General features: G+C 43.9%; 1 protein-coding gene across 3 annotated transcripts in view; it reads right to left on the reverse strand.

The window, feature by feature from the left end:
- Positions 1-1,935: 1,935 nt before the first annotated feature.
- Positions 1,936-14,692, reverse strand: part of Rnf212 (ring finger protein 212) — a 42,559-nt gene continuing 29,802 nt past the window's right edge. The window contains exons 10-12 of one of the 3 annotated variants that reach the window (XM_029567701.1): positions 4,730-4,802; positions 2,592-2,755; positions 1,936-2,110 (exon numbers count right to left, since the gene is read on the reverse strand). In XM_029567701.1, coding sequence (XP_029423561.1) covers positions 2,073-2,110; positions 2,592-2,755; positions 4,730-4,802 — 275 coding nt within the window. In that variant the 3' untranslated portion in view covers positions 1,936-2,072. Of the gene's footprint in view, positions 2,111-2,587; positions 2,756-4,729; positions 4,803-14,692 lie in introns of all 3 variants that reach the window. The other 2 variants (XM_029567703.1, XM_029567702.1) reach the window with 2 other exon arrangements.

Raw genomic sequence — 14,692 nt, forward strand, 5'->3', positions numbered from 1 at the left:
AATTTTTTCTCTGTGCTTTTAGACATGTGAATTTCTTTTATAGTTTCTGATTCTTGTGTGAGACTCACATCTTCAAGTTTAGGTCTGCTTCTTTTTGTAAACTTTATGTGCCTTTGTGGTTTACTTTTTGGGCATTAAAAGCTGGTTTGTCTAAGCTTCTGGTTTTCTCTTTTGATTTTATATTGGAGTGGCCAGATTGCTTTTGTCTTCAGGAGTTCCCACAGAGGCCCAAGTCAGATGAGGGTCAGATGCTCTCAGGCTTTCTCCTAAGGTCTGGATCCCTCCAGGAAAGATTTTGGCCTCAGGAATTTGGGGGTTGGACTGGCCTGGGAGCAGGGCTCAGGAAAGATGCTGGTCTAGGGCAGCTGGTGGCCATGCCACCCAGAGATGCAAAGGAAGATGGGGGCGGGAAGAGGCCCCAAGGGCTCCTGGGGACTGCAGAGAGGAACTGTGTTGGTCCCAGAGAAAGGCCTGTATGTTGGAGAGAGCAAATAAATCTTTTCAAAAAGAAGGGAGGAAGGGGATGGAGAGATGGCTCAGTGGTTAAGAACACTGGTTGCTCTTGCAGAGGACCTGGGTTCAGTTCCCAGCACCCATATGGTAGATAAGAACTGTCTGTAACTCCAGTTCCAGGGGATCTGACACCCTCTTCTAACCTCCGTAGGCACTGCATGACATGGGTGTACTTACATACATGCAGAGAATATACTCATACACATAAAATAAAAATAACAAAATATTTTAAAAATAATTTTTAAAAAGGAGGAGAGCAGGGGTGAATATGATAAAATACATTGTATGAAATTCTCAAAGCAGTAATAAAATATTTTATTAAAAAGAAATGTCTGGCCGGCCGTGGTGGCACATGCCTTCAGTCCCAGCACTCAGGTGGCAGAGGCGGGCAGATCTCTGAGTTCAAGGCCAGTCTGGTCTCCATAGTGAATTCTAGTCCAGCTGTGGCTGCAGGGAGACCCTGTCTCAAAAAGACAAAAAAAAATGTCTAAGAGGGGAAGCAACTTTGAACAGGTATGCTGCTACAAGACTGAACACTCATTATACTTCTGGAATCAAGCATATTCCTGGGTCACATATACCTTCTGAGACAGCAGAGGTGAGGCTCCTTCCATACCATGTCTTGAGGACTGGGGAGGTACCCAGGAAGCTGGTGTGGCAATAGCAACCAGGGAGGGTCCCACGTCACTGTAACAGTGTAGTGTGCAGGCCTGTCTGCAGAATGGGTGCTCACTGCTTTGTGCTCTGCTAATGCCTGTGCACAATCAACCCAAGCTCTTCCACAATTTTTAGGTAAATACAAATAGATGATTACAGTGAGCTTCCTAAGCTTCTTTCCCAGCCCTCATTGTGTCAACCTATGTGAGAAACAGGGACTGGGACTGAGAGACATGTCACTTAACCCTATGTGTCTACTGGAGGGAGAGTCCCCTGCCCAAGAGAGTAACAGGCTCTGTGTCCTTAGGCTTCACCTGCAAGGTGAGTTCAGGTCCAGAATGCATCTCTGCAGAGATCTGTCCATGCTGTACAGCACCACACGCTGGCTCACACGTCTCAAGCAACAGAGCCATGTCATTGGAAATACACAAGAAGGTAATGGAGTCTCCCTGAACTGCTAGCTTCCCTGGGGGCCATTCTATGTGCACACATGTTTCAGGCACAAACATGGGGAATCTGAACCCTAGAGAGCTGCAGCTGGACGGAGTCTCCCTGAACTGCTAGCTTCCCCGGGGGCCATTCTATGTGCACACATTATGTTTCAGGCACAAACATGGGGAATCTGAACCCTAGAGAGCTGCAGCTGGAGGTCTCCAAGAGTGAGTCTTGGGCAGCTGGCTCACTGTGCCTCTACACCCATTTAGGAGAGTTCTGCAGTCAGGAGTGCAGCTGCCAACAGGTCCTACAAAGACATCCAGACAATCAGAAAGCTGCTTTATTCAGTTACATTTCTTAATCACCTTTCAAGAATGAACTGTACAGTGATATTCACCGACGAACACATACATGCCAGGGGTTCGCTGCAGAGTGGAGATCAGCAGGTGAGGAAGCCAAGAACTTGCTCATCTTCCCAGCGTCCACCCCCCAGGAGAAGCTGACCCTTGAGGCAAGACAAGGAGAAGTGAGCTTTGAAACGACTCCGAATTTTATACTGCTCAAGAAAATAAGAATGCAAATGTCAAATAAAAAAGATGTCTCTGGGTAAGTGGTGTGGGCCTTTAATTCTAGCACTTGGGAGGTAGAGGCTGGTGGATCTCAGTGAGACAGAGGCCAGCTTGGTCTACATACTAAGTTCCAGGCAGGCTGGGGACTAGGGAGACCCTGTCAACCAAACCAAAAATATGTCGGAGGGAGTATGTATTTTCAAAATTTCCCATCAGGTTAGTCCTTTCAGAGCACTGCTGACTAATTCAAAGTCTGCTGTGGAGACAAGAGTGAGCAGTATTCTGTTTTTGAACTTCTGAGAAGCTGAGGCATGTGAAGCTTTGTGTCTACCCTCACCATGCCCATCTACACAAATATCTCACGCATGCACACTTTTGAGAGCAGTCTTGGATCTGCACAGCCAGCTGAGCACTTGCCTGCACACTGCCTCTGCAGCAGGCCAGAGATGCTGATGGGCTGCCGGGGTGGTCCGGTCCACGAACTGCTGAGGCTGGGGGAGCCTGTTTGTGTTGTTCTGCTAGGTAGCTGGGATGCAGGAGCTGGCGACAATCCCTTGTAGGACATCTGTATTGGTGGGACCCTAGGAATAAATTCAACCAACACCAAGTCATAAATATTACTGATGTCTCTGGTGACATGGTCATCCAAGCACTGCTCATTGCATGGCCTTAAAGGTTACCTATTAATTTGAAAGCATGCTCTGAGATCTCAGGATGAGTGAGCTCTGAGTGTGCCTGTGGGTAGTCACTCCAGGAAGGCTTGCTCTAGGCTAAGAAGGTGGAGAACAGGACTGGTTTGGAGGCTCCCCTTGTTCTGTACAGATGCTAACTAATGCCAAGCTAGATCTGCACTTTCTCCAGGATCCATGACAATAAGCTGAGCAACAAGGGAAGCCAAGGTCTATGCAACCTCAGCCTTGCCCTGTCACCACAGCCAGCTTTGGCCTGTGTCTACCTGCTCCCGGAAGCCACCCTACTGTGCCCCACTTCCACCACCATTGCTTTCAGCAATTCTAGGGTGTTCTAGCACCTTCTCACCCTGTGATCACACCTTGCCTCTTCAGGTCAGCCTCATCCCCTGCTCATCCCTTAGTCATCAAGGGCCCCAGGTTTCACCTTAGCATTCTGAAGGTTCTAGAAGCTTTCTTGGCAAGTATGACCAGACCATGTCTTTGATTATGGTCTCCAGGGTGATGAATCTCAAATCTTGTGTGCCACCCAGACCCAGCTTACATGTTACACCCAGTGTGGTGGTATCATTAGCTGACTGGATCTCCCTTCTTTGCTAACCTGTAATTTTTTTCTGGATTTTATGGTTGTTGGACATCCTGGAGCCCTGTGGTTCTTGGGGACACTGCTCTTCCCAGGGTAGCTAACTCCTGTAGCCCACAAACAGCTTGGCTTTGGACACACCTCGCATAGGCAAACCCACCCACCCACAGCCCCATCCTTTCTCAAACTCACACATGCCAACCGTTTGTCCTGCCCACACATTCTGGATGAACAAAGACTGCCCATGAACCCAGAGTTCCTGGAGTTAACCACAGAGTAAGTCATCGACATCTCTTTCCATAGAAAGCATAGAACAATATCCATGTCCACACTTCCCTGCCTTTTCTGCCTCTTAGAAAATGAGAGCAATGATTTCTGGGTGGCCACCTCTGTTATCTTACCACAGCATATTCAAACACAGCCCAGGTATGCTTACTGTGTTGAACCATGTAGTTTGGAGGAGACAGAGGGTAGGGCCTGGGGCAGCTCTGACAACATGACACAGCACCAACTAGGGGATATAAAAAAAACAGTAGTGAATAAAATGGTGTTGGTGCTGCAGGGGGAGCAGGTACCAAGGGAGGAGAGACCAAATCCCCAGGGTGGGCAAAAGGTTCTTGTGAGGCTCTTCATTCAGCAGACCAGTACAGATGACCTCAGTACCTAAAGGACAGACATGGGGACCAGGTCATGTGCTTATTATAGCTAGGTCAGCTAGAGGTGGGCAGTAAAGTGTGGACTTCACCACAGTGTTGGAGGATGTTCAAGGACCTAGGCAGCAGTTGAGAGAGGGCCTGACTTCTTGAGACTGTGGCCTTTTAGAGCTTAGAGTATGTATGAGGTTGCCTGTTGAGAAGGGTAAGGTTGAGTGAAAGATGTGCTCTCAGTCAGCATGCCACAGCCATGGCCAAGCCAGCCTGTACATGCTTCTGTGAAGAGTTTTCCTGGGATGCAGCCAGCTCGCCAGCTTCCATTCCCCCAGCCACCTTGCTCATACAAAGGCATAGCTGAGGAGCTGCATGAAAATCAGGATTATTTACCTCTTGCCCTACACAAGAAACATTCATGACTCTAGCCTACTCTAGCAAGGAGGTATTGTGCTGCCATTCAGTTGTTCTCTTAGAGCATTCAACAACAGGGCCCAAGTCATACCTCCAAGTGTAAAGTGAAACATACAATATAGTCTCATCCAAACATGACAGACCAGATTAAGAAGCAACACGCTAGCTTCAACAGTAGTTGGAGGCTTTCTTTGACTACATTTTGTGTTAATGGAAACCTACCTGAGAGTCTTTGTCACGCTTGCAGGGATGGGTGTGGAGCTGAGATGCTGGGGTCCCCGGCAGGTGATACTACCTGTGGCAGGAATAAAACCCACTGTGTACATGTGTGTCACAGTGCCAGACTATACATGCAGCTGCTTCTGTGTACTGTGCCATGTGCCCATTGTGAGACTGTTGACAAGTGGGACTATTTGCACTTACAGATCATCTGACCCTAGGTAGCTCTGAATGCAACTTCTGACACACTGAGCATTCTAAGTCCTCTCCAGTACCATGGAAGGTGCATGTGTCTTGTATCCCAATCTTTTCATTTATGCCCCTTTCCAGTGAGACAATGTAAATCAATGGGATGAATTGGCAACTTGTCAGGACCTGTCACCAGAACCAACCAGGCCAGCTGAATTTCAGCTTCACAAAGATGTTCCTGGGCTACAGTGTTCCCTCTACTGGTCAGTGGCTAGTCAGGGAGGGTCAGGCATGCATGCTTGACACACAGGCACTCAGTACTGGAGAGCCACATACCCTGGTCTAGAAAGAAACTCCAGGGCTCTCTGATCCCTCTGCACAGGTCTAACAGAACTTTCTGTTCCCCTTGTGGTGACATTGCCTTGAGACAAGCGCGGTGGGGAACATGATGATTGCCATGGTTGCCAGGGCCCTGTGTGTTATGTAACACTGCAAGGCATGCTGGTCCATGGGGCACAAGGCAAGGCAAGACACTCATGCACATATGGTCAGCACTAGCTGGACTTAGTGGGCTATTAAAAAGAAGAATAAAACAAGAGGAAATGAATTCAAGCGGGAGATGGGCTAATGGGTTCCAGGGGGCTGAGGGAGGTAGTGGGGGGTGGACAAGATCAAAATATATTGTATACATGTATGAAAATTGCAAAAAATAAAATAAAAATATTATTTTTTAAAAAATAAACATTGCTTTAAACTTTAAAATATTGCCAGGCATGGCAACACACACCTCTAATCCCAGCACTCAGGAGGCAGAGGTGGATTTCTGTGAGATCAAGGGCAGCCTGGTCTACATAGTGAGTTCCAGACTGGCTGGGGCTACTGGGAAACCCTGTCTCAAAAAACCAAGTAAATAAATAGTTGTATTTTATATTTGTCAAATAATCACATATCTATTTATAGGATATAGTATGACATAATAATGTATGCATACAGGGTAATTAATATATAAAAAAGAAGGTTTCATTTATATGGAATATTGGCTCAGTTTTTCTTTTCTAGTCATCTTTGGCACACATTTTATTGACCTCAGAACATGAATTGGAAAATATTTGATCTCTGATTTTCTGAAAAAAGTTTACGCATGACTTGTATTTCTCCTTAAATGAAATTTACATAAGAAAGCCATTGGAAAAATGGAATTTTCTTTGCAGAAAGGCCTAAAAATTGATGCAGCTTTATCTGATATGGGTTTATTCAGATTATTTGTTCTTGGGTCAGTTTTGATCATACTTTGTTTCTTATTTCAAAGTGCCAATGTTGGATCCTGCTGCTCGTGTGTGTGTGCGTGTGTGTGTGTTTTGATCCACCTGCCTCTGCCTCCAGAGTGCTAGGATTAAAGGCATGGGCCCCTATGCCCAGCTCAATTGCTGTTTTTGTTTGCTGTTCTTTTGTAGCTTAGATTACTGAGTTGAGATCTTCCATTCTAACATAAGCATTCAAAGCTATAAATTTCCCTCTAAGCATTGCTTTCCTGTATCACATACACTTAGATATGTTTTTTTCATTGAGCATGCTCTGTTCACGGTATTTTTGAGTGGCTTTTGTGATTTTTTTATTTGATTCATGGACTAATTGGAATTGTGTTGCTTAGTTTCCAAGTATTTGTTCATTGTTAGATTTTCTTCTGTTGCTGATTTTCAATTTAATTTTATTGTGGTCAGAGAATGCATTTTGTATGACTCTAGTTCTTTAAAATACATTGAAAGTTGTTTTAAACCCTAACATGTGGTCTGTTTAGAACATCTCATTTACACTTGGAGAAAATGCGCCTTCTGCTGCTCTTAGGTGAGGTCTGTACACACTGTCATGTAAATTAATCTGGCTTTGTATTCTTCAAATCTTAACTTCTTAGCAATTACATATCTAATTTATCAATTGGGAATGGGCTATTGAAACACCCAAACCATAATCACTGAGTTAATGATTCCCCTTAGTTCACTGTATATTTGGGGGCCTTAATTTAATTGTTGTGGCTTCCTAATATATTGATCATTTGCCACTGCAAAGTGCCCCTCTTGGTTCAACTAGTAATTTTTTTTTAATCTCAAACCCTATTCTGTCTGATATGAATAACATCCCAACTCTAGCTGCTGTTTGCATGATGCACATGCTTTGTAATTTTTCCTTCAATTTATTTGTGTCTTTGAACTGAGTGTGTTTCTCATAGATAGAATGCAGGTAGAATTTTTATGCCAGTCTGACAATCTTTTTCTTTTTTTTTCATCTTTTTTGACACAGAGTCTCCCTGTAGCCCCAGCTGATCTGGGAGTCACTGACATCTGCTTGCCTCTGCCTCAATCTCTGCTTTTTTGTTGGAGCATTTAGTTCATTCCACTTAATGTTGCTATTGATGCAGTTAGCTGTGGGAGTGCTGTGTCATAGTTTTGTCCCTCTTTCCCTTTAGATCCTCCCTCGTGAGCTGGTTTGAAGAGAATGCTGGAGTCTAACTAAAACTGCCTGCCTGGTTTTTCTTTCAGTTTGTCATTTCAGCTTTGTGTATCTGCACAGATACACATGTGTATCTTTACATATGCACAGATAATGGCCTGTCCTCCTGAGACGCTGATCTGGCATCATGAGACGGTGTCCCTGCTTGTTTCTAGCAAGTTCATTCTGTCTCCATGAATGAGTTGCTCCAGCTCTCTTCTAATTACTCTTTCCATGGAATCACCTCCACCCTTTTGCTTTGGACCATTGTGATGTTGAATATCTCTTACAAGCACACAGTTACAGCTTACTTAATCTGGTCTGTCAATTTCTGCCTTTTGGTTGGAGTTTAGTCTATCGATTCATATAGTTCAGTTTACAGCTGCTATTAAGTTACTTGTTGATGCCTCTTTCTTCCTCTTCAACATCGCCTTCTTTTGTGTTTAGTAAATGTTTTTCATTATAGCAACGCTTTCCCACTCCACTTGCACTTGAATCCAGGGGCTTGCCCATGCTACGCAAGAGCTAGGCCACTGAACTCCAACTGCTGTCTTTCACTGACTTTTAGCAGGACTTTGGGAAATTACATTTGCTGTGGCTGCTCTGACAAGTCTAATCATAGTTAATACTGATACGGTTCTGTAACCCTCAGCACCTTTCTCCAGAACTGTTTTATGTGCTCCCACTTCCTCTGTGTTTGTCATATGCCCATTTGTGCTGTGACCTGACAATATAACATTAACAACACAGTATTAGAAATGTTGCTTGAACTTTGAAGGCAAAAGAAAAATAAACACAGCCTCCTACACCCACCCACGTTTGTTTACCATAGTGGATGCTTTTTCTCCTCCCAGTGGCTTAAGGTTACTATGGTGTCTACCTCTGGCCAGAAAGCCTGCCTTTAGTATCTTTGGCAGCACAGGTATACAAGTAGTGAATTCTCGGGATTTTGTTACATGGTAAATATCTCTATTTTCCTTCACTTGCAAATGATAATTCCAAATGAATATAGAATTCCTGGTTGACACTGTGTGTATGCACATATACATGTTCGTGTGTGTATGTACAGGTATGTAGGTGTGCATGTATGTGTGTGCATGTGGAGGCCAGAGGTAGATATTGTGTGTTGTGTCTTTCTCAATCATTTTCCATCTTATTTAAGATCTATTTTTTAAATTATGTGCATATGTATGTGGGTCTGTGCACATGTGAGTACAGGTGCCCACAGAGTTGAGCAGACGGTATAGGATCCCCTGGAGCTGGAGTCATAGAATGCTGTGAGTTGCCAAATGTTGATTCTGGGAACTGAACTCAAGTCCTCTGCAAGAGCAGTATGCGCCCTTAACTCTTGAGCCATCTCTCCAACCCCTCCACGTTAGTGTTTGAGACAGGATCTCTAACTGAACCTAAAGCTTGCCAATTCAGCTAGACTGACTGGCCAGCGATCCCCAGGGATCCTCCTGCTTCCACTTCCCCATCACTGGGATTATAGGCATGCATTACTGCACTTGGGTGCTGGGGCTAGAATTGAATCCTACCTTGTATGGCAAGCACCTTACTGAGTCATCACCCCAGTTCCCCCAGTTAATATCTTTTAAAAGGCACTTTGCGGGGCTGGAGCGATGGCTCAGCAGTTAAGAACACTGACTGTTCTAGCAGAAGATCCAGGTTTGATTCCCAGAACTCACATGGCAGCTAATAACTGTCTGTACCTCCAGTTCCAGGGGATCCAACAGTGTCTTCTGTGCTCTGTGGGCACATGGGTGCATTTACCTACATGCAGGCATAACACTCATACACACAAAATTTAAAAAATAGTAAAATATCTTTTAAAAGCACTTTGCATATGATCATTTCTGGGAGTCTGAGCAGAGAATACAATCCACTCAACAAAACAGAGGTCCACGAAGCCATAATGTGGAAAATCAATCAATGTATATATGCCTGGATTGAGTAAAAGAGAAAACTCTTCCTTGGAGTAGAATGGCATTTAACACCTTTAGGAGGAACTGTAGAAATAGAAAGCCGCTATAAGGCAATCACAGGAATGGTGGGTTATGGGTGGGTGAGACCCGATGAGAGGAAGGGCATTAGTGTCATCTCAGATGCTCTCTGTGAGATTCCCTTCCACCACAGAGTAGGCATCAACTACAGTGAGAAACCTGACAGATGAAATGTGGTCAGAGTAATGACTTCATGCAGGAACAGGTGACCAAGGTTACCATGTCCATAAAGGAACAGGTGACCTAGGTTAATGGCACCATGCAGGAAACAGGTGATACAGATTAACAGCCCAGTGGTGGAACAGGTCAGCTTCCCACACCCTGATGTGATGCACTGAGGACAGCAGTCACATTTCCAGGGCATTCCTACCAAGAGAACATGTCCAGTTCCATGAGGAAACACTCAACTACCCACATCTGGGTCACACAGCAGAACTTAAGGTCTGTATTCCTTTTAAAAAAATTTTTATTTTTATTTTATTTTTTTGCCTTTTTGAGACAGGGTCTCCTTGCTGGCCTGGAACTCTCTATGTAGACCAGGCTGGCCATGAACTCACAGAGAGCTGCCTACTTCAAGGTCTATATTCTTTTCTTTTTTTATGTAATTAAAAAAATTTATTTTATGTGTATGAGTGTATTGCCTGCATGCATGTGAGTGAACCCGTGTCGTGCAATGCTGCAGAGGTCAGAAGAGGGTTTCGGATTCCCCTGGAACTGGAGTTAAGGATGGTTCGTAGCTGCCATGTGGGTGCTGGGAATAGGACCTGGGTCCTCTGCAAGAGCAGTCAGTGCTCTTAACCGCTGAGCCATCTCTCCAGCTCCCCAAGGTCTATATTCTTTAAGGACAAGAAACAGACGGTGTGAAGAGAAAGCCTGGAGGAGGGAGAGAGATGTTATAATCTGCCTCTCTCCATAGGGCTCTGGAACAGAGAGGAAAAGAGATGGAAGAGCCCTGTCAAGGCCAGGGCCTGGCCTGAGTGGTGGGTGGTTTTGAAGGAGGTGCTAAGTGTGTAATGTGGGACACTAGTGGCAACAGGTAGGCAGCAAACCAGGCAAAATGCTAACAGTTGGGGAATCTGGGTGAGGAATTCATAGGAGGTTTTCACACTGTTCTTATCTTTTCCCATGTGTTTGAAAAAACTTCAAAATAAATGATTTAAAAAGTTAAGATGGGGGGCTGGAGAGATGGCTTAGCAGTTAAGAGAACTGACTGCTCTTGCAGTGGACCCAGGTTTGATTCCCAACACCCACAAGGCGGCTATGAACCATCCTTAACTCCAGTTCCAGGGGAATCCAAGGTCCTCTTCTGATCTCCACAGCACTGCATGACATGGGTGCACTCACATACATGCAAACAATATATTCATACACATAAAATAAAAATAATAAAATATTAAAAAAATAAGTAAAATATTTAAAAAGTAAAGTGGATACCAATATATATATGAGAGACTCCAAAGAATTTGAAAAACAGCAAGCTTTAAAAACTAGAATGATTCTGCTCTGCAAAAGACAGTATCAAGAGAATAAGACAAGCCATAGCTATACTCATAATATATGCGGAATTTTGAAATAAGTAGACAATAGGCCGAAGACCTAAACAGACAGTTTACGAAAGATGTACGGATGGCAAACAAGCAAAGGAAAAGATGCTCACATAATGCGCCACCAGAGAACTACAAACTAAATCACAATTTCCACACACCTACCAGGACAAAGAAAATCCGAGATACAATTCCAAATGCTAATGCTCTGAGAGGCAAGAGAGCTCTCAATCGCTGCTGCTGGGAGCACAAAATGGTGCAGCCACTTTGAAAGACAGCTTGACAGTTTCTTGTAAAGCTAAACATGCTCTTTCCATATGATCACAGCACCAGGCTCTGAGGCATTTACACAAAATGGCTGAAAACTCATGTTCACACAAAGCTATAGTGTACAGCAATAGCAGCTTTTTCACAGTTATCAAAACTTGAAAGCATTCAAGATGCCTTCTGGGGGCTGGAGATTCGGCTCAGCAGTTAAGAGCACAGGCTGCTCTTGCAGAGGACCTGGATTTGGTTACCAGTACCCACATGGCAGCAAATAACCATCTCTAACTCTAGTTCCAGGAGAGCCAATCCCCTCTTCTGGCCTCTGTGGGCACTATACATATGGGTGCACTTACATACATTAGGCAAAACATTCATATGCATAAAAAAATAAAAAAATGTTTAAAAGATATCTTTCAGTAACTGAATACATAAACTAAGATATAGCCACATAATGAAATAATATTCAACACTAAAAAGAGACGCACTACCAAGCCAATGAGAAGACACAGGGGAACCACAAGTGCATATTACCAGGTAAAAGAAGCCAGTCTGGGGTTACACACTGGATGATTCCAACTGTATGAACTATGGAAAAGCAAACCACAGACCCAGTCAAATGCTCAGTGGTTTCTAGCAGCAAGAGGGAAGGAACAAGCAGGCAGAGCTCAGAGGGCTTAGAAGGCAATGGAAGTACTCTGTGTGGCACAATGGTGGGAGACATGTCGTTGTGCATTTGTCCAAAGACAAGACATATGGCACCAGGTGTTTAGTCAAGCAGCTCCCTGGTGCAGGGAGGAAAGCAGAAACTGCTTCTAAAAGGCAAGCCAGGGAAGACAGGCAGTTCTACCCCTAGGAGAAGCCCACAGTCCTCCCAAGCCCTGAATCCAGCTTCAGGTTTTGGTGAAGCAGTAATTCCTCTAGCAGATGGGTCAGCTGTGAGGAGAAATCCTGTTTTGTTAGGCTATATGAGTTGGAGGGCAGTGGCAAGGCACCATCTTATGAGAGAATCTGTTGTTAAAAACTGAACTACCCTGGGGGTACAGCCACAGGTCAAGGAGCCTCAGTTTGGCCTTCTACGGTCCCCAAACGAGGAAGGTTCAGAGGGGAAGTCATGGCAAGCAGAAGGGCTGGAGAGTGATAAGCCTAAAGGTCAAAGTGGCAGGAGGATGGTCCAAGCTGAGAAGGACGTAAGAAGAAAGAAGATAGCTCTTTTACTGGTAGCCAGAAAGATTTCATTAACTGAGTGGAGTTTGATAGTTTTGTTAACTCTGGGACCAGCTAATGGACAAATTCTGGAGCCACTCATCTGTCATTCACTGCTGTAGAGCCCAAGAACTTGAAAGTTCCATGATAACCAATTCCTACAGCAGGAAAATTAATACTCAAGTCAGTGCTGTGTTTACTTCATTTTCAACAAACTCAGGAGACATCTCACAGTGAAACATTAACCATCCTAGGGGCTAAAATCTGGGAAGTCTTGGAAGCATGAGAACCTGTCCAGCGACAGTGCAAAGCTAAGTGTGGCCTGGTGCACAAAGGAAAGCTACCACAGTGAAGACAGCTCTGGTAGACACCAGACATGTGCCCAGGAAAGACAGAGCAACAGCATAAACCACAGAACAGACAAGCATCAACAAGTTCAACTGATTCCCCCTCACCATGCATATTATCAATAACCTTCTAGAAAGCAGCCGTGGCAATACGTCTTATCTTTTAACCCTTGATTCTCTCTATCCTGCCCATCTTAAAGTACATATTTGGCAGTTTCACTTTATGGTATTTTACACTTTTCAATGTTTTTGGGGTTTTTTTCCTGTAAATTTTTTTTTTTTTTTTTTTTTTTTTTTGAGACAAGGTCTCTCAGTAGCTCCAGCTGGCCTGGAACTCGCTATGTAGACCAGGCTGGCCTCGAACTCACAAAGACCTGCCTGCCTCTGCCTCCTGAGTGCTGGGATCAGGGATCAAAGGCATGTGCCAGCACACCCAGCTCCTGTCTTAAATTTATCTAATTTAACTTTTTCACTATTGAGATTTTCTTTCCAGCATCCTGCTCTCTTCTCCGTGACTCGCGTCCACTGCTCTTCTCTGGCCTTTTGCTTTAATCCTGCTCTGTCCTTTCTCTGCCACTTCTTCTGTCTTATTCATGCACTGTCTCCACTTTCACCCCAAACACTGGTAACTTCTCACACACTCTTGCGACTTTCGGTGTCTTGGTCATTGGTGATGTTCTAGTGGCTATAACTGGTGTTAAGGTGTATTTCTATGTCTGTGTGGTTTGATTTTGCTGGCGCAGCCATTTGTTTTCTCTTCACTGAGTAATGCTGGGAAGAGAGTCTCCAAGAGTAGACTGCTCAGTAAGATCCCTCCAAAAACCAGAAGACACACCCAAACCTAGAGATGCACAAATCACAACACAGAAATCCAAGAAACACAAACCCTGAAGGCAGCATGATTCCCCAGAAGATCCTAACTTCTAACCTACTCAACTCAAAGACACTGAAATAAGGACAATGCCTGGTGAGGATTTCAAAAGTGTCCTGGTAAAAGTGATCAATGATCTGAAAGAGAATATAAACAAGCAGATCCAATCCAGGACCTAGAAAGTCAGTAACATGGAGGTAAAGTCTGCAAAATGGATGAGAAAATCAGCAATATGAATGAAAAAGTCAGCAATATGGAAGAAAAATTCAGCAAAAAAACAAAGATTTAGAAAAAAATATAAACGCTGAACTGAAGAATGAGGCTTTACTTTTGAATGATGTAAATATTTCAGAACTAGATAGAGGTGGTGATTGTATAATACTGTGCATGTGCTAAATATCACCGAATTGTTCACTTTAAACTGTTGATTTTGCATCATATTGATTTCAGATCAATAAATCATTTTTATATATAGAAAAAAGAAAATGAAGTATAGAAGTAGTCTGAGTTACAAAACTTTACATGTTGCTTCTTTCCATTCTGCCAGTGAATTTGCATGGAAATAATGCAATAAAAATTTCTAAAACAAATAAAATTCAAAGGTCAAATGCAAAATTAAAAGCAAACTGTGTTAAAGGTCAATATGCTTTCTGATAAAGGCTTCATGATATGCAGTCATACACATAGTCACAGAAGTAAAAATCAAATGATAGCTTTTCCTTCCAGATTGGCAAAGATGAATCCTAAGATATGGTGGGTTTCAAGTGCAATGCTCAGAGTTCTGGAAGACTGTGAATGGGCCAGCCCTCTGAGACTCCTCAGTGTATATCAAAAGTACCGACAGCCCATGTGCCCTCCTCCATTCTTCTAGAATGTATGTTAAAGGGGAGAAACCAGTGAGGACAAATTAAGACAAGAGTAGGAGACTCACCCTGGGATGCCCAGCAGGTGTTAAACACTTAAAAAAAAAATCAGTGACTGTTAGTGAAGTCCACATTGTAAGCACTCCTGCTGTTTCCCCTCCCTTCCTTCCTTTTTTCTTTCCCCCCCTCCTC

Source organism: Nannospalax galili, unplaced genomic scaffold, assembly GCF_000622305.1.
Source record: "Nannospalax galili isolate Female #2095 unplaced genomic scaffold, S.galili_v1.0 scaffold101, whole genome shotgun sequence".
Taxonomy (NCBI): domain Eukaryota; kingdom Metazoa; phylum Chordata; class Mammalia; order Rodentia; family Spalacidae; genus Nannospalax; species Nannospalax galili.